The sequence below is a fragment of the Eurypyga helias genome, unplaced genomic scaffold (genome assembly GCF_000690775.1).
Source record: "Eurypyga helias isolate BGI_N326 unplaced genomic scaffold, ASM69077v1 scaffold3989, whole genome shotgun sequence".
Classification (NCBI taxonomy): Eukaryota; Metazoa; Chordata; class Aves; order Eurypygiformes; family Eurypygidae; genus Eurypyga; species Eurypyga helias.
In genome coordinates this window covers 2,336-20,415 of record NW_010273768.1, presented here as the reverse complement: position 1 = coordinate 20,415, position 18,080 = coordinate 2,336, and the positions used below count along the sequence as shown (strand labels likewise).

Here is an 18,080-nt window from a genome sequence, read left to right as displayed (position 1 = left end):
TCGGGTTTAGAAAAGCGCCTGGGCATGGGAAAGCCATCTTGAACTGAAAACAGCAAAGATAAAGAGAGGCCAGAATTAAGGAAAAGCAGAAACCCTCGCTTCACGCAGCAGTCACGGCGAGCCGCTCGCTCTGGCCCCCACGCCAGGGCAGCCCAGGCAAGGCAGCTGCCTGCTAGGGCAGCCGGGCCGCGGCAGTCGTGGCCTCAGAGCTGCCCCAAAAAGTCTCTCCCTTCAGCTTCTCTCTGTGAACCTAAAGCTACCTTGTCCCCACATGGGGATGAGGGTCTCAGATAGCAGCGCAGTTCCCTGAGCTCCACAGAGACAGGAGAGGGAGATCCCTCACCGCCTATTCCTGCGTCAACCTGCTCCTCACCCAACCCACCCCTCTGCCTCTCTGTGTCACACAGACAGAAGGACAGGAGAGCCCGTCATCAAGATGCCAGACGCTAGTTTTGGGGCAGAACCCTTCTGAAAGGTCAGGAAGTGGGAAGGAAAGAGCAGGAGCATGGTAGGGTAGCTGCTACCTCCTGGCCTGCATGGAAAACCAAGTGAAACGAAGTGCAGCTCCCCCAGGTGCCGAGAGCAGGAGGAGGCAGCAGCGTGATCCCCCTAGGACTTGGGGCAAGGAGAGTGCATTTGGGGGGTCCCAGCACCCCACACAGCATCACGGAGCTGGGGGGGTCAGACCTCCTGCCCTGGGCAAGGGTTGGAGCACCTGCTCTAGGGCTGGGCACAAGGGCTGCTTGTCCCACAAGAGTCAAAGGCTAACACCAGGCTGAGCAAGGGGGGGAAATTCCCAGTGCTACATCCTGCAGGTCCGAATCCAAGGACCATCATGGGATTTGGGATGAGCGGCCAGACCTTATTGATGAGGGCTGTTAGGGATGGGGAAATGGAGGGAGGTGGAGTGGGGGTCCTCGCCCTGCTGCCCTCCACCTGTGTTTTCGACACAGCTCCAGGTTCTACCTGGCATCTCCCCACTTCGCCTCATCCCACTGACCATCCCCCACGAAGGCGGCTGCTCTCTTACCCAGGAGCCAAGGGGCGCAGGACTCCATGATGCCGTCCTTGGCAGACTTGAGGATGGACTCGGGCAGCGGGATGGAGTGACGCACCATGGCACCGTAGAGCCCGTACTCAGCCATCACGCTGCTCCTGCCCCAGCACTTCTCCCTCTTCCGCCATTTGGCCCGGCGATTCTGGAACCAAACCTGGGGTGGGCGATAAGAAAGGACACAGGTTTTTTGAAGAAAGAAGATGTGTCAGTCCCCTTCCCGCATTGTGCTTGTGGGGATGAAGGCAGATACTCATGCCAAAAGCACTGCCACCCCTTCCCCCACCCAGCAGCCTCCAGGTATCTCTCTCTCTTTCTCCCTCCCTTGCAGGAGCGGCAAGGAGCAAGTGTAAGAGCAGGTCCCAGCCCTCTCCGCAGGATGTAATTAATTTGCCATCGTGGTGTCTTTTTCTAGCAGCTTTTGGCTCTTGTGCCTGGGATTTTCTTTCATTATTTACTGGGTGTCTGAGCTGCGGCGCGCGGCTGCGGGCAGTGGTGCCTGCAGGGAGGGCTGGGATGGGGGTGGATGCTCGGGAGAGGCGGGAGAAGGGGGAAGCTGATCTGTGCGCTTCGCCCTGAATTCCCAGTTCGAAAAGCCCCTCACCTTCTCAGAAAATTGGCAGAATAATCTCTGAGCTGTGACCTGGGGGGGCAGCAAGCAGAGAGGTGGGTGGGAATGGGGGGGTGCCTGCAGAAATCTATTAGCGCTCTCTCCGATTTCCATTCCTCTTGTCTCCCTCGCCCTCCTCCCTCCCTGGCTCCCCTCCTTTCCCACCGAGCAGAGGCATCAGCTTTAGATGAAAAATTGCTCGAGGTCTATTCAGAAGGAGGCAAAGGAAGAGTCAGCCCCAGGGGCAGCCCAGGCCTGATTGAAAAATAAGTTAATTTCAGTTTGAATCGATGGGCCTCAGGCACTGAAATATCACGGGAAATTAAAGCAGCTGGTCCCTGGGGAACCACGCCATTGACCTGCGCTAATTAATGCCACGGAGTTACCAGGCCCCTCTCTGAGAGGCAGCCCCTCCCTCCCTGCGGACACCCCAAACACCTCCTCATTTAACTAATTAGACTCACAGAAAATTGGGTGTTAATTTGTTTAGGATTTTTCTTTTTTTCTTTCCCCTTTTCTATTTTTTTCCCTCCCTTTCCCGGAAAGTACACGGCAGAATGGAAATGAATGGCGGGGTCTCGCTGGCAGATGGATGCTCGGGGTCACTCTGCAATCTTCTCCGACTTGATTGCTTGATTAGGTCGTTAGCACATTAAAAAAAAAAATTGCTTGCCGTCTGGCGCTGGCCTGATGAGTGGGATGAGGCGGGAATCGCCTGGGTAATTTATCTTTTTATACTGCAAAGAATTTGATTTCAATCTGCAGATATATGGAGGTGCCTTTGACACCTGTTTAACATTACAGAGCTGACAGCTTAACCCTCTCTTGTCTCCACTGCCTGTAGCCGTGGGGGAGCTCGGGCTGCAGTCGGGAGCACTGGGGGACTGGGGCAGACCCCCAGCTCTGCCACGGGGACCACGAGACTGATGCCACGCAGTGATGTCCCATGCAGTGATGTCCCGTGCTCGGCTGGCAAGGCAAGTAGCCTCTTCTACCTGCGTGCTGGCACTGAAGCTGTACAGGACAGAGTTGCGGGGCAGGCTGGTGGCTTGCTAGCACTGGTGACAGCCAGCCTTGGCTGTTGGGAGCCCGTCTGTCCTGGCTTCGCAGGGAGCAATGGCTGGGGGGATAGTCCCAGCGGCTGTGATCCCAGCTCCTCCCAGCAGAAGACACTCTGTGCATGCCAGAGGGGATTTTACAGCCAGGATGCTTCATCACACATCACCTCCTCTGCACGACAGACAGTCTGATTTACACTTTCAGGCTGCTGGTATGTAATTCCTGGACCACGGATGGCTGCAAATCTACGAGGGCCTAAGCAAGGACCCCAGGAGTGCACAGCTTCCTCCCTCCACCCACTCCTTCCTGCCTGCGTGACTCCCAGGTTTTCTTGGTGGTGCAGTCAGCAGGATGCTGGCAGGTCTCTCACACCGGGTCATGAGCTCGTCTCCCTCCTCTGATGGAGGGCAGAGCTGGGAGGACCATTAGCTCCCTCTCCAGCCCTGGCACAAACCCCTGTGGTTCCTTGCACCCTCCAGACCAGGGTGGTGGGGCAGCTGTCCTTGACACCTCCATGCTCCAAGGGGCAGCTGGACCCCCCAGGGCCAGGGGAGGGATCCTACCTGTCCTGCCCCGGATAAACCAGTACAGTTACATCCCTCGGGCACAGAGTTCCTCGCTGTCTCCCTTGGCTCCCTTGGCAAAACTCCTGCACAACCCAAAGGGCATCACCTGCCTTGGTTTGGGGCTGCAGTGACACCTTTCCTTGTACCCAGAGTGGCTTGCGGGGCTTGGCTCTGTACAGCTGTGTTTGTCACCAGGTGCCACACCTGGAATCTCAGCCAGGGACTGGTTTTTCCATGAAGTACCAAACAGGCAAATTTTAAAACTCTCCTCAATCCTCTTTTACCCAGGTGCCTCCGCGCTGATGCACCCCTCCCTCCCACCATGATGCCCCAAACATCTTCTCCCTGCCTTGTGCCCCCCACCCCCCGCCCCAGCACTGCCCACTGCTACTAAACCCACTGCCAAGGAGCAGCCCCTTTCCCACAGCAGGACCATGCAAATACTGAAGCCAGCAGAAGCTTTGCCAGCTGGCAGCCCAATTTTGACTAGAGACGGCAGAAAATTTTCAATCAAAAAATGCTGATTCAATCGCATGGGAAAAACTGCGTCCGGCCAGTGGAAGCCTAATCAAAATTATCTATGTCTTTCTTCTGAACGTTTTGTTTTAATCTCAGCCACCTAAGATGTGCAAAATCTATGTCTAAAGGCAAGTAGGAAAATCAAAATGACATCAACATCTTATTAAGATCATTCTGAGATTTCCCAAACCAATTTTTGTCATGTGATGGGGATTTCCTCTTGGTTTTGACTTGGAAAAAGGAAAGTTTGAAATCCCAGAATTTTTACGGGAACAGAAAGCGGGAGGACTTGACATCTTGCTTTTGCACCAGGAAACGTATCTTGATCTCAGGAGTTAAGTCAAGTGAAGCTAATGATGCTCAATACTGAATATTGCTGGGATCAGAACCCAACCCAGCACCTCTGCCACAAGCAGCATGGAGGAAAGAGCTCCAGCACAGCACTGGCAGCCCCCCACACCATTTCGGATCAGCAGAATTATTGCCCATGGCTCTTTCTCAGGATTTTGTCCTCATTCAGATGGCTTCATCAGTGGAACTTGAAGACAAGCGCCACTGGGACTGGGAGGTCTGACTGCTTCAGCTTTCTTCATGTGTTACCAAAACTTTCCTGTGCATTGATTCTGAGCTGAATTACACACCAGTTTTAGTAATTCTGAGGTATTTTTGGCTGCGTTGGCACATCACCCACAACTTCTGAACATTTAGCATTGGCACCTCACTTTTCCTCCTTCGACTGGGGGGGGTTTCAGCCTTACACTTCCGTTCACTTGCGGATTTGATATCCCATTACTTCTTTGGCTGCAGTTGTCTTTGCTTGCAGGTATTTACTCTGCAACTTCCTCTGGCTCTGTACAATTCAGCATCCTTCAAGCAGTGTTTAGGTTTGTCCAGGCTCGGCCTTGCCCCTTCCCATCACGTGGGTCAGATGAGCTTTGTGAAATGCTTTGGTGACATGGCTGTGTACCGCACACCTTCCTTCTCACTTGCTTTGTTCTGGCTCTCTGTTGCACAGCCCAGGGTATGGTGAAAAGATGGTGTTTGCTTCCACAATTTACAGTGCTGAAACCCCCTGATTAATTTTAGACTGAAGCACGTCACATGCTTGTGCAAAGCCATGACGAAGCACGGAGGTGTCTTTTGGAGCAACGTGCTACATCTTAAGGTGATTTACAGCTTTTTAGTATCACATGAGCACACTCTGTGAAAGATGGGGAATGTGTTCCAGGGACTGTATCCTCAAAAAACAGACAGCAGAGTGAAGAGGCCGGGTGTGTCTTTCTACCCGCAAGGCTCGTTAGCATCAGAGTTCAGCCCATGCATGCACACTTGCTGCTTAGCCGCCCAAAGCCCTCTCCTGGGCTGCTCCTGGGGCCCCATGAGTGCTGCCCTTGGCACACCAACGGCTGGATCTTGGGTGATGACCACCCTGGCTGAGCCCAGGTGCAGCAGCCAAGCATGCCTCTCACAAGGCTGCCAGACTCTCCCTGTGCACCAGCAGCAGGATAAGATGCTGCTCACTTCATGGTGTGTGCTGCCTTTGCACCCTGCAGAATACGCAGGCTCTTCCACCTTTGCATTGGGTTTGGTTCTCCAGGCAAAGAAAAGCTGCAGGACCAAAACCCATCGCCTTGCAAGACCTGCTCTCAGTATGAAAACAGAATGGTAACGTAAGGCCTTGTTCAGAGAGGATCTGCCCATCGACTCAGTCCCCATCATTTGGTCGGAGCTGAGCAGCACACACTCTAGCCCCACTGGGCAGGTCACACTGACGCGGCCTCTTCCAAGAGCAGCCACAGCCCATGATCCACCAGAGTAGCAAACTCCAGCACCTTCAGTGTCACCTCCGTGTTCCACGTGCCCGTCTTTCTGAGGCCCCATTACCAAAAGCAACTGTCCTAATCCTAATCACCATCTAATTCTCACCCTCAGTGCCCGCTGCCCGAACAGGGTTGCAGTGTTTCGGAATCAAGACTGGCAAGGTTATTCTTGCCAGTTTCCTCCTCTGAATCACAAATGATGACCAGTACTTCTTCGGATTATTGATGATGCAGAAGAGCAAATTATAGCAGGAGGAATCCCTCATTTTGCAAAGAGTTGTGAGACTCAGTGTGTCCTTGTTATCAGCATTCATCATATTAGTTAGTTTGTTTACCTAATCAGTTCCTGAAACCTTGTCTGCTAAAGAGAGAAATCTCCCAGAGGTTAGCCATGAGCCAGGAATCTGAATTAGCCAAGCGATATTTGAAGGCCATTAGGGCGTTACAGTGTATTGTTTCAACCTAAAATTTTCACTGGTTACACTCATTTTCTTGGCTCCTACTTTCCAAGCTGGGGCACACAGACAGAAAAATTGGTAGTGGCCAATTTTTTCTTTGAAGAAAATAATGTTATATTGCCCGCCCAAGCGTTCCTCATCCCTTAAAGTAAAATTCCAGGTGAATTTTCGCTTCCCCAGGTCCCATAGCACTTCAGAGGGGGTCTTTCCAGCAGCAAGCTGTGTGGAGCAGAAGGTGGTCCCAGACCCCAGCAGCACACGCTGAAGCGCCCGCTAGATGGCCATACGCAAATGCACGTCCACACAGAAGGACACATGGATACACCAGCCCCACTACCACACGCCTTTGCCAGGCCGCAGAAGCAGCTGCACAAGGCTGTTGGCAAACCAGAAACTAAGGCAAGGGACAAAATCCCAAGTTCCCCCAGCAGCAACGCTGAGACCATCTCCCCTCTTAACCCATGGACTAATGGTCATCTCTATGCTCTGGCAATTCCCCTGGTTCAAATCTCCAGCCAAACCACTCTTCTGTAAGATCCCTGTACAGGAGCAATTTCTGATACTGAGTTCTTCAAGTGAGGATAGGGCGGAGAAACCCTGTCCTGCCCAGCCAGGCAGCCTGGAAGCTTTCTGGACTTCTCCTGTGACATTGCCTTGGGTTGTTGTCATGGTCCCTCCTGGTATCACGGTGCCGTGTCCAGACAGCACCATGCCCCTCTCATCTCGGGCTGAACTTCTCACATTCTCCCAGCAGACCTCTTCCTTCCGTGGCATTCAGTGTTGAGGGAAACACCCAGACACCTACATCAACACCCTGCAGTTGCTGATGTCTCGTTCCCTACCACGCTGCTCTGGACTGATCCTGTCACTCCCCCTGTACAAAACATTGGACACTGTGGCATGGAGCAGCTTTGTTTCTCAGTGCAAGTTCTCCACCTCTGCCTGCATGCCTCCTCTCCTTGACTAGAAAAGCCTGGTCAAGCCCACTACCCCCCTCGCAGCAGAACGCTGCTCCTAAAGTCGTGCCTGGTGGCATACCTGGCACTTCCCTGCTTGGAGCCCTTTGGTGGGTCCAGCGGCAGACCAGAGAGCATCCCCAGCAACACCTGGGGCCCTGCTGCCCTCTCAGCACTCCGTTCCTTCTGACAACCACACACCTCCTTCCTACCTCATTCTTTTCCAATCCAAGCTTCTACAATGAGAACATTCAATTAAAACCTCTTCTGTAAAAACAGCCATGTCCTCACCCTTCTATCAGACAGGGCTGGTAGCCCTGGCCGGTCCAAACATGAGTACTGCAAAGAACAGTTTCATATCTTCCTCAGAGCATCTCCCCATCCGCATTCACAGGCCCTGGGGCTTCATAATGAATTGCCACAAGAGTGTAATGTCTGACTGGGTCCTGGGGCTTCCCCAAATCCCTCCCCTGTAGTGATCCCCTCAGGAAAGTTTCCTGTTCCCGGGCTGCTGGTGGAGACTGTGCCACTTGTGTAAGCCTGGGAATGGTTTACTGCTGTCTTTTCAAATGTAATGTCAGAATTATTGGCACTGTTTATGGTGACATCACTTTCTATGGCTGGTGTAAAGTGGGTATGAAGTTAAATGAGAGCAGTAAAGGTTGCACATGGGCTGCATGGCTGATCGCAGGACTCATCATCCCTCCTCTTACTGAACACTGGGGAAGAGCTTTCTGAGCTCATATTAGAAAGAGCAATTCCCAGTGGCAAAAGCCCTTCCTGGTAATAGCTGGAGTCATGGATCCACTTGGCTAACAGGTCCAACCAGATGTACTGACATGAGCTGTGAGACGGTACTCATCCCTCTTGAGCAAGGACTTGACAGTTTGTCCAAGCCTGTGTCTCCTCTAAGATAAACTTGCACAAGGCACACACTGAAAATGGGTTCAATACAGCACTCGGCAAAACTCCACATGCTATTACCGTGCCACCAGTCCTGCAGGCCAGACCTGCCTCCAAATCCCCCTCCTAAAAGCACTACATGGGCCAAGTACAGCTACTTGTTGCAATTTATCTGACTTAACGCAGCCAAAGCTGTGAAATCCCTCTTGACCAGGAAACGTATCTTAAACCCTGTCCCACTGGCAAATCCACGTTTTTCACCTGGCCTTCCCACCTCATGTGCTGACATGTTTTCTCACTTGCTGGCAGGTAACCTTCAAAAAGCGGAGAACTTCATCAGAAGCAGGGCTCTCCCATCTTCCCCAGAGCAAAACAACCATGTGCATGGCAGGTATAGTGAGATCGATCAGTGGTTCAGCACACACTCGATCCGTGCAGCACATCTGCACGGCAAGCGCATCCCTGAGACACTGACTTCATCACAGTCAGATAACGATGCCAGCTGACCTGCAACTTCGCTGGACCTGTGGCTCCATGTAGTCTGCCAGATGCCTGGACATGGCAGATAAACACACAAATTCCTCTTTTCCTAACGTGCTGATTGGAAAAACAGAAAAAACATCAGGGTCATGGGTGTATGACAGACACAGGAAAGCTAGCAAGGGTACACCCATCGTCCTAGTCGACACAAACCCAGGGATACATCCACTGCTGACACAAAGGGTGATACGGCACAGAGCATCCGTCCTTTGGGTGCTCACAATGCCTGGCCCCGTCAACCATGCTGATGGTTGTATAATTTCATTTGCCTCTTTTCCCCCTGCTAACACTGCTCTACAGCTCCTCCGGCACAGAGGAAATGCTAGCACAGGTCTGCATGCAGTGCACTTTGCGAACATGTGGGGACACACCGTATTATCATCTTCGAGCAAGGTGGGTCAGGGCAGTCAGGGGAGAAATGGCAAGTCCTCCTCCACGATGCCTTCCAGTGGGCACCGTAGTTGGACCATGGGACACCAGTCTTCCTCAGCGGCTGCAGAGCACTGCGTGTTCTCTGGGGCTGCCCCTTGCACGCCAGAAGCAGCTGTGTGTTGCCCTTTCCTTTGGCAGTACCCACAGAGTGAAGGTGCGCTCCAGCCTTCTCCAGGAAAACGCAGGACACCGTGGCTGTGTGTCAGCCAGAGATGGTGTCTGCAGCACTACTTGGTGCCCATCATTTCCCAAGATAAGGCTCAAGCCCATCCCTGCATGCACAGGGACAGGCCACAAAGTCCCCCACCGAAGGCTGCAGCACAAACTCACCAACACATGGGAACTCATGGAACTGGAAGCACTAGCTGGGAGATATCTACTGAAACATGTTGTAAAGCGGAACGTGCCGTAACAAGTCATTACTCATTGTCGTTACTGAGCACCAAACAGAGAAGGTTGCAGTTTGCAGTCTTCCCTTAGGAAGATACATGGTAAGGACAGTGTTTGAAATTCCTTGTCTCATGCAATAAGGTATCTAACCACCCAATCCCTTCACCAGCGTCTCTTGAGTCTGCAAAGGAAGACCCCAGAGCGATAGAGCAGGCCAGAACAGGGGTCTTGCCCCTGACCACCACCCGGGAGGTCAGGACTGGCAATTATGTTGGCTCTACTGGGCTGGTCCTTCAGAGCTCTACTGCTACCAAGTGTCTGCTCCTGGCTCTGCCTGTTCCTCAGCTCCATGCACCCTTCACCTTCTTCGTGGAACTCATGAGTCCAGGAGTTTCCACATGACACTTTACAGCTGCAGAAGCCCCACATTTCAGGCTGCTGAGCCCCTGCTGAGCCCCTCAAGCCTGCAGCCGGCACTGTCAGGCTGGGCGAGTGCACAGCACAGCTAGGGAATGTTGTGACCTGCGGAGCTGGCAACACGCAACCCACCCATGGGCGCTGCTCACACCAGCACAGCACATCCAAGGGAATTCCCAGGTATGACCCATGCTTAGCTCACCCAGGGTAAGATCTCCCAGGCAGGGATCCTCCCTCAGCTGTCACTCAGCCGCAGAAACCTTGATCTCAGTCATGGTCATCATATTAACGCAGTGAGTTGATCCGATCAACTAATGAATGGCAGGGAGCTGTAGTGACAGTCATGGGGGACACTGAGTTGGAAGGAATGCAGTGAAGCCAAAGATACAGAGGGATCTAGAGATACCAGAAACACCTATGGGGCATAAAACAAGTTGTCTGGGAATGGACATCGCTGGCACATATGGCCAAGAGCAGTGACCAGCACAGAATCTCGTCATGCACATTTACATGGATGGGTTGGCTAGATCCTTCCAAGGAGTTGTTTCCCAACAACATTCACAGTTCAGCCTCCCTCTGGGTAAGCCCAGCAGTGCCCTTGGAGAGGAAAGGGTAGGATGGATGAGAAGGTATTCCTCCGAGGCCATACCCTGCGGATCCCATGGCTGCAGGGGAGTCAGAGCTACCCAGAGGCATGGGTGGGCAGCCTGGCTGAACAACACTGGTAGGGGCTAACCCAGCCTGGCAAAGTGCTGCTGCTTACCCAAGTTGTAGCAGATCACTCCCAACAGCCAGTCAGGTTACTTCTAGACCACGGAGGGGACATAATCATCATATTTATGAATGTACAACATGCATGCCACGGACCTTTACGTTAGTCACAGGAGGGTGACCAGGTATAGGCAATGTTTCACTTGCATTCCCTTGCTATGAATTTGGGGAGAAAATTGCAGCTGAAAGCTCTAGAAACCATCAGCCAAAGTTTCAGCTCTGCCTTTGCTCAGACAGCTGGAAGCCTAACAGAAACCCACTGAAACAGAAATTAGGGAGAAAGCTGTGCTGCTCACCCCAGGATGGTCCTAAACTGGACATCTCTAGCTGGTCTCAGGGCAGTGATGCACATAGTAGACAGATGGGCACCTAATGCTTTCTCACAGCCTCTGGTGAAGGTGTCTCAGGAAGCCACCTTTGAGGTAGGATATTGTAGCAACAGTTTGTTCTCCAACTCAAGTTTCTCTTCTTGGCTCCACAGAAGGACCTGCCAGCCTCTAACACCGAGAGATCAGAGTCATCTGAATGCCCGGCGAGGACCAGACCTCTCAACAGCTTGGTGCATGAGGCTGATGGTAGTATATTTTTTTATGTTTCTGCACAGGCCTGTGCAAAACCTGGCTCGCAGAACACCCACAGAGAATGACAGTGAAAAGGCAGAGGAGGTTCATGCTGCCAGAGAAGAATGAGAACTTGGTGAGATCTACAAGGGTGAAAGATAAACAGTATAGAGAAAAAGAGATCCATTAAGAAATAAAGGGGAGAGTAAATTAACCGTGTCTCTAAAGGGCCTGTGTTATTGAACTGTTAAAAATGTCTCTATTCAAAGTCAGGAAAGGAGGAAAACTTTATGATAAAGGGTCATTAAAGGAAAACCTGAACACATTACCATCAGCTGGTCCCTCTGTCAGGCATCCTAAGGCTGGAGGGGAATTAACTATTGAACTTGCAGGGCTGCCTAAATATCTTTTTAAAAATCAATTGTAGAAAACTGCAGCAGTATCAGAGGAGATAAAACAAGGTTCATCATTAAAAGGAGTGAATTTCGTGCCTGTTCCCAGCACACAGATTTATGGTAGCATTTCCAGAAGAGTTTAGGTGATCAAGGAACCACAGTGCCTAGGCTAAGTCAGAGAAGTGCTACACTTAAACTACTGTTAAAAAAAAACAGGGAATAAACAACGGGGAAGACAGTCTGAGTGGTCACAGCAAGCAACACGGGGACTGAACACAAAGGGATAAAGTGGTACCTGGGTATACAAAATATTCATATCTTTATACCTCCATCTCTGCACTAAAAAAAGCACTGTAAATGGCACCTACAGCCCCAGCTGTGCCAGGGTAAATCCCACAAGCTGGGCAGGTCACCTGCGTGGTCTAACGACAAGCAGGAAAGTCCTCACTTCACACTAAGATGAAGGGATGTTCCTGGCCCTCCATTCTCCTTCCTACATCCTGCATCATTTTTTCCTCTGCCCAGAGACACGCAGTGTAAGATGTTTCAGAAGGCAATCCCTTTGGGAAGGCTTTGCTGGGCCCCTGCACTCACCCATCATCCAGCCCCTCTCTTTGCAGCTATGGTAATTAACTTGTAAACGAAGTTCCAGCATGTGGACTGAAAACTGGCCATAGATAAAGGGTAATGAAAGCCCTCCATTACAGAAAGGGCCAAATTGAACAACTGTTAATTGAAAAATGGAAATTAATATGAATTTAGATCAACTAAACAAGCATGTTATTAAAGAGGCAGCAAAGTGGATGAACTCCTCACATACCAATTAAAGACATGGAGGCAAAGATGCAGCACGCACCATGAGAAGCTCATAATAATATTCTCACCAAGCCAGTAAGTTTGATTAGTTTTATTACTCTCACTTGTACACTTCCTACATTTCTAAAAGCATAGGGAAAGTTAATGACACGTATCTGGTATCACACTGCTGTGGCTTGCCCCAGTGCTCAGGAATTATTGGCAAAGGTAGCCAGCAGTAGCTGATCAGCTCTATTTCATGACTAACTTCTTGCAGGGCTCGTAAAAAAAAATAAAAGGGTGTTTTTTAAATAGTTGGCTCACACAGCAGCAATACTTTCGGCTTCTCCATCACCTCAGTAATTTACCTCCAACCACCCTAATGGCTCTGGTAATTTCCCTCCGCACACCATCTCCGTGACTCTGCCGTATATACGGATGGGTACCCGCTGGCACTGTGCCTTGTGCTGGCCTTCCTCTCTTCTAGGTGTGGGGGTCACCCGCAGTTTTAGCAAGAATAGGCAGGCCCTCACTTATTGAGAGTCATAGTGACAAGCGCAAGCTTAGAAAAACCACCACCACTCGCCTTGCTGCGGCACTAGGAAATCCCTTGGCGGCCATTCCAGGCACGGATTCAGGAAAGGTCGGCAACTGCGTGGAGCAATCATCCCTGTTCCACACCTACGCCAGAGGATTAGGACTACAATTCAATGGTCTGCAGCAAGCAGGAAAAGCCGGTGGGAGGGGGAGAAGCCAGGGCTGCTGAAGCTGCATAAAGCACATTTTTCCTTCACTCTGTCATGTTTCTTGAGGAAAATCCATGGGTTCACTCCTGCTCTGTACAATACAGGCTCCTTGGGCCTTTCCAAATGACCTTCAACTCTACATACAGAATGTTTTTGCAAAACAGAAGCAAGGTAAGCCTCTTGTTCTGGGAAGATAAACTTGGTACAAATGCATCCTTCCAAATGTCCACCCTTCCCGATTCCTCCATCCCCACACAACTCCTAAAGGGCTACTCTGGGATACTGGACTGTGTTCATGAGATAGCAGCTAAACCAATACATTTCCCATTAGAGTTTTCATTGGCTTTGTGTTGTTTTTAGCTAAACTTGACCCCTCAGCTGCCTGACCCAGCTTGCTGGATACACAGACAATCCCCACTCCTCACGCCAGCATCTCCTTGGCGTTCCTTTTGCTTATGTGAGCAATTTTATTTGCCCCAAAACTCTTCATCGATGTAATAACCATACAATCATTTAAGAACAAGAACTGACAATTTTAGCACTTTTATTCTGTTTTTCTATTTGATTAGTTCCCTTAAGAGGTGAATCTAGTGTCCCCACTATGGCAGTCAGGATCTTATTTTTTTGGAAATACTGAACTAATTAATTGATTTGTTTGATCGGTAGGAGGCATACTGCAATGACAAAAATTCACAGTCATTTCAATAATCCCAAATCAAACTGTTAATGAGCTTTAATACTGTAGAAATTAGTGTTTAAAGTTTGGAACTGTCACATATTAATGAATTCAATAGGAGTAACACCTAAAATCTACAGATAACAACTAAGAGTACCTGTTATGAGAAACACACTGATTTAAGTCAGGTGTCAGAATACTTGTCAGATGGATGTCATCTTGACTTCATGTTGTCTATTAAGGATATACTTCCCTGCAGGAATCTACTTACCTCACCTGGATTTTACAGAATGGTCTGGGTTTAGTCTAATAGCGGCACTTCAACTCTTCTGAGTATTTTTTCAAATACATTGATTAACGTAGGCTTTTTCAAGTACCCTGCAAAATGGCCAGAGTGACCTCTGGTCTGACTCGTGCAAAGTGTCTCACTAGGGCAATTAAGTTCTTTTCCCAAGTTGCCCAGTGGGAGGGTGCTCATGTTCCTTCCAGGTGCAGCCAGCTCAATAAGGGAGGAAGATGCATGCAATGTGAAGAAGTGCTGCCTTGGAAAAAAAAAACCACTTTCATCTTCCTTTTAAATGGAGGATTTGAATATTTTTCCTGAATTCAATGTTCTCTCAAATCAATAACTTTCTTGGCCTCTGATGGCTATTTGTAGTGTTCTGCTGAAGGTTTTACATGCAAGCAGTTCCTATATATCATTCTCTCAATTGCACTCTTTGAATTTCACTTTCATATTGGATTTCATAGGTGATTTACTTTCTCTTTGACTACTACCTCCTGAGAAATAATTCCATGAATGAAAATAAAGGGTAGATATCACTCTTAGGTGTGGATCCAGTGGGAACCCACATGAAATGCTGTGGAAGTCCACAGCATGTGATGCTCACAACAATCTTAGAAAACACTTTCATTAATGACCTACAAGAGGGAGAGAACAATGTTGAAAGACGGGAGGAACTGCAAGCTCCAATGAAAATGCAAAAATATAGAGCTCCCTTGAGCAGTCAGAAACTCACGCAAGGAAGAAAAATACCATGACATGAAATTATAAATATTATTATGAAGAAGAGAATAAAGCTTCATTGTCAGCTGTCTCTTCCAAGGGGCATTAAATGATGCCAACACATTCAAAGCAAGATTTACTCATCCAGTTCTGCTGCAGAACTTCATGCTGCGGGATATTAGGATAAATACATGTGTTCATGCTCCCAGGAGGCTATCAAAGTATTCGGTAAGTATCACTAGATAGCTGCCCTGCTCTCATACTCCCCTCTTGCCAGTGGCAGAGCTGGTAGGGCCATTACTATTCTTGTTAGCCAAAGTTAATAAGATGCCATATGAAACTCAGAATACTGAAGGGAAAATCCTGAGGATAAAAAAAAAAAAAGTCTAAAAAAAGCTTGAAGTGACTAAATTAGATAAATAGAAAGAAAGAACTATGGAAGCAAGTAGACCAGTGCTAATCTGTTTCTGCAAGGACTCAGAAGTCCATCTGAACTGGTAGGGACAGAGCCAGTGTGCAGCGGTCGGCATGTGGTCCCATATCTCCAGGACGGACAGGCAGGATGGGCTTCGCAGAAGAACAACCACATGATTAAGAGACTAGCGTGTGATTTATGAAGCAAGATTTAAGAAAAGATCTTCACAGCTGCTTAAGCAATGATGAAGACCACAAGTGACAACGAGGAGAAGACATAGCTTAGATTTATTTTAAGAGTGTGAACATGGTAACAAAGGGAAGAGAAGTAGGTTCACACAAAAGGGGTTAAAATTGAAAAGGAACATGAGGTGGAACATCAAGAAGCACGACCAAGGTTGGGAATCATCTCCTCATGGCTTGTGACACACAAAAAGGTACGGATTAGGAAATTTCACAGATATGTGGTAAGGGACAATCAGGTGCTGACCGGTTGGGAAGATCAGTCGTGCTCGGGGCTCCTACATGACCCTGGTGCTCACCCTGGCAGGGTGCTCATACTCTCACACAACAGATGACACAGAAATTCTGCTGTTTCATACGATTTCCCCTTTCATGATGAACAAAAGTGTTACTCACAAGCACCCTCTCCTGCAACATGTGCCAGTAGCAACACCCAATGTTCAGAACAGCCACACCACAGGGTGCTTCTGCTGTCCAAGTCTAACCTGATCTCCGGAGCAGAGGGGTCACCATAAGAAGCACTCCTAGGCTTAAAAACTCTGCAGCACAAGAAGAGCAGGCAGTTGTTCATTAGCTGGCTGCAGAATGGCATGCTAGCAGCAAGTCAATGACAGTTAAGATACCTTAACTACTATTTCATTTCCAAATCAGATAAAACATTGAGTCTCAGCACTAGAAGGATACTTCAGATGCCGAAGCATTACATGCAGTGTCCAGATCCATGCTGTCTGCCATAACACCTCCTTCACCCATAGTGAAGGCCCTCAGCTCTGGCCAGAGAAATGGCACCTCTGCAATTCAACATACACTGTGCCTCCAGATAAACCGCTTCCTTGAAAAGGCCCTTTGTGGGGAATCAAATGATCCTCTTTCCAGCCCAGCATCAGATGGTGGGTGCAGGTGACACTAAGCCCTTGACAGGTTTCTCCCCTCTTGTCTTGATGTCCTATAGGGTCACAAATGGAGAGGCGACCCTCCATCCAGCTCACTCTCTCTAGAGGCAAAGTGTCAGGACCCGTTGCTCAGAGCAGAATCCTCACGCGTCAAGGAGGATTTCAGATGATCAGCTATTTTTTCTGAAGACAGCTGGAAATCCTGTCAGCGTGCAGGTTATCTACATGCTGCTAGGTCAGCAGGAGCCCTGCCAGCACAACAGGATAAGAAGCACAACTTGTTGGGAAGCCAGGAGCCTCCCGACACCATATGGAACCCAGACAATGCTTCTCATAGAAACTGCCATGCACCAGCCACAGAGGGCAGCCACGGCCACCGTGCGGGGGCAGGGGGGCAGTTTAACCCCCAGTCAGCCAAGAAACGTCACCTGCACCAGCAAAAATGGGTCAAGGCTTGGCTGTTGCAACCCCGTACCTTGTGCAGCAACCTGGTGAGAGCAGGGCATGGGGAGGAGGGAGGCAGCAAAAGCTACCGTGTACACCCTTGTGAACATCATGTTTGGTCTGTCCAAGCACATCGTGCTTCCCACGCTGTGCACAGCACCTCTAAGTCTTCTCTGGCTTTTGGGGCTGTAAAAATTGCTTGCACACTGGCTGCCATGCACACCAGAGTCTGGTGCTTGCCCAGCCCTGTGGCTCAGACTGCTCCTTACCACTGGAGGATTCACCACACAGTGGTCCACACACAGCCTTGTTCTGCCTGCTTATGGTGGCACGAAAGGACTGGCATTGCAATTAAATCTCAAACATTAAAAAATCATTAACAGAAGATTAACCCCAGAAACTTTCAGGAAAGATTCACTTGAGGAGGCAAATACAGTGCAAGTGCAGAGATGGTGCAAACACCTCACTGGGACTCACCCATCGCTCCCACACTGAGGTCCTACCCACGGCGGTACTAGCTGCCTACAATATCTCTGTGCATCCTCATGTGCGTCCTCAACAGAGCAGAGAAGAACTCCCTCCCACACTGCCCACCCAGACCCGGTCTCTGGAAGGCTCTCTTCTTGCCTATACCACCAAGACCTCAAAACGCATGCAAGAGTTCCTTTTTAGGATTTCGGATTCCCTGTTACACACACCTTAAATCACTGGTAGGACTTGCCATGTACAGCGCATGTCGACATACAAACACCAAACACATCTGCCAACAACAGCTGACCTGGCTGCCTGCCCACTGAGAGCAGGGCAGTGGATAGCCTGGGGAGGTTCATTCAGAGCAATGTCAGCCTTCCCATGACACTACATTTTCTCTGGGGAGGGATGAACAGGGCTGAGAGGGGCAGGAAAAGGGGGTCTGAGAGATATGATTACCTGTATCCTGTCTTCTGGCAACTCTGTTTTCATGGCCAACATCTCTCTAGCATATACATCAGGATAGTGTGCCTCGTTGAAGGCCTTTTCCAGCTCCTCCAGTTGGTAGGATGTGAAGATTGTCCTGAGAAGAGTAAAACTCTTTGATCAAAAACACGTAAGAAGCAGCAAAGCTGGTGAAGAGTCAGAGAAATGGACACAGAAGCTACAGAAACCTGGGTAACCTGCTAACACATAGCTTCCCCCCTCCCCGTCTCCTGTGTTTTGTGTGCACAAAAGGTCAGGTGCTGGGGTGAAAGGAGAACCAGAAAATGCCAGAAGACAGCGCTTTAAACAGTTACAAATCACCTTCCCTTTCAGGGACTTGCCTCTCGAGACATCCCTCCCCAGCAGCGAGCACCCGCAACCAGCAGCGATGGCAGCTGCTCTTACATCTCAGACTGCTGCCTCTTGTGAGGATCCTGGCGGTGTCCCTCTCCCTCA

General features: G+C 49.8%; 1 protein-coding gene across 1 annotated transcript in view; it reads right to left on the bottom strand.

The window, feature by feature from the left end:
- The window catches only part of VSX2 (visual system homeobox 2), a gene marked incomplete at its 5' end in the record, with an annotated part of 18,713 nt that extends 992 nt beyond the window's left edge, over positions 1–17,721 (bottom strand). The window contains 2 exons of the mRNA XM_010159575.1: positions 1,023–1,211; positions 17,598–17,721. Coding sequence (XP_010157877.1) covers positions 1,023–1,211; positions 17,598–17,721 — 313 coding nt within the window. The remainder of the gene's footprint in view (positions 1–1,022; positions 1,212–17,597) is intronic.
- Positions 17,722–18,080: the final 359 nt, after the last annotated feature.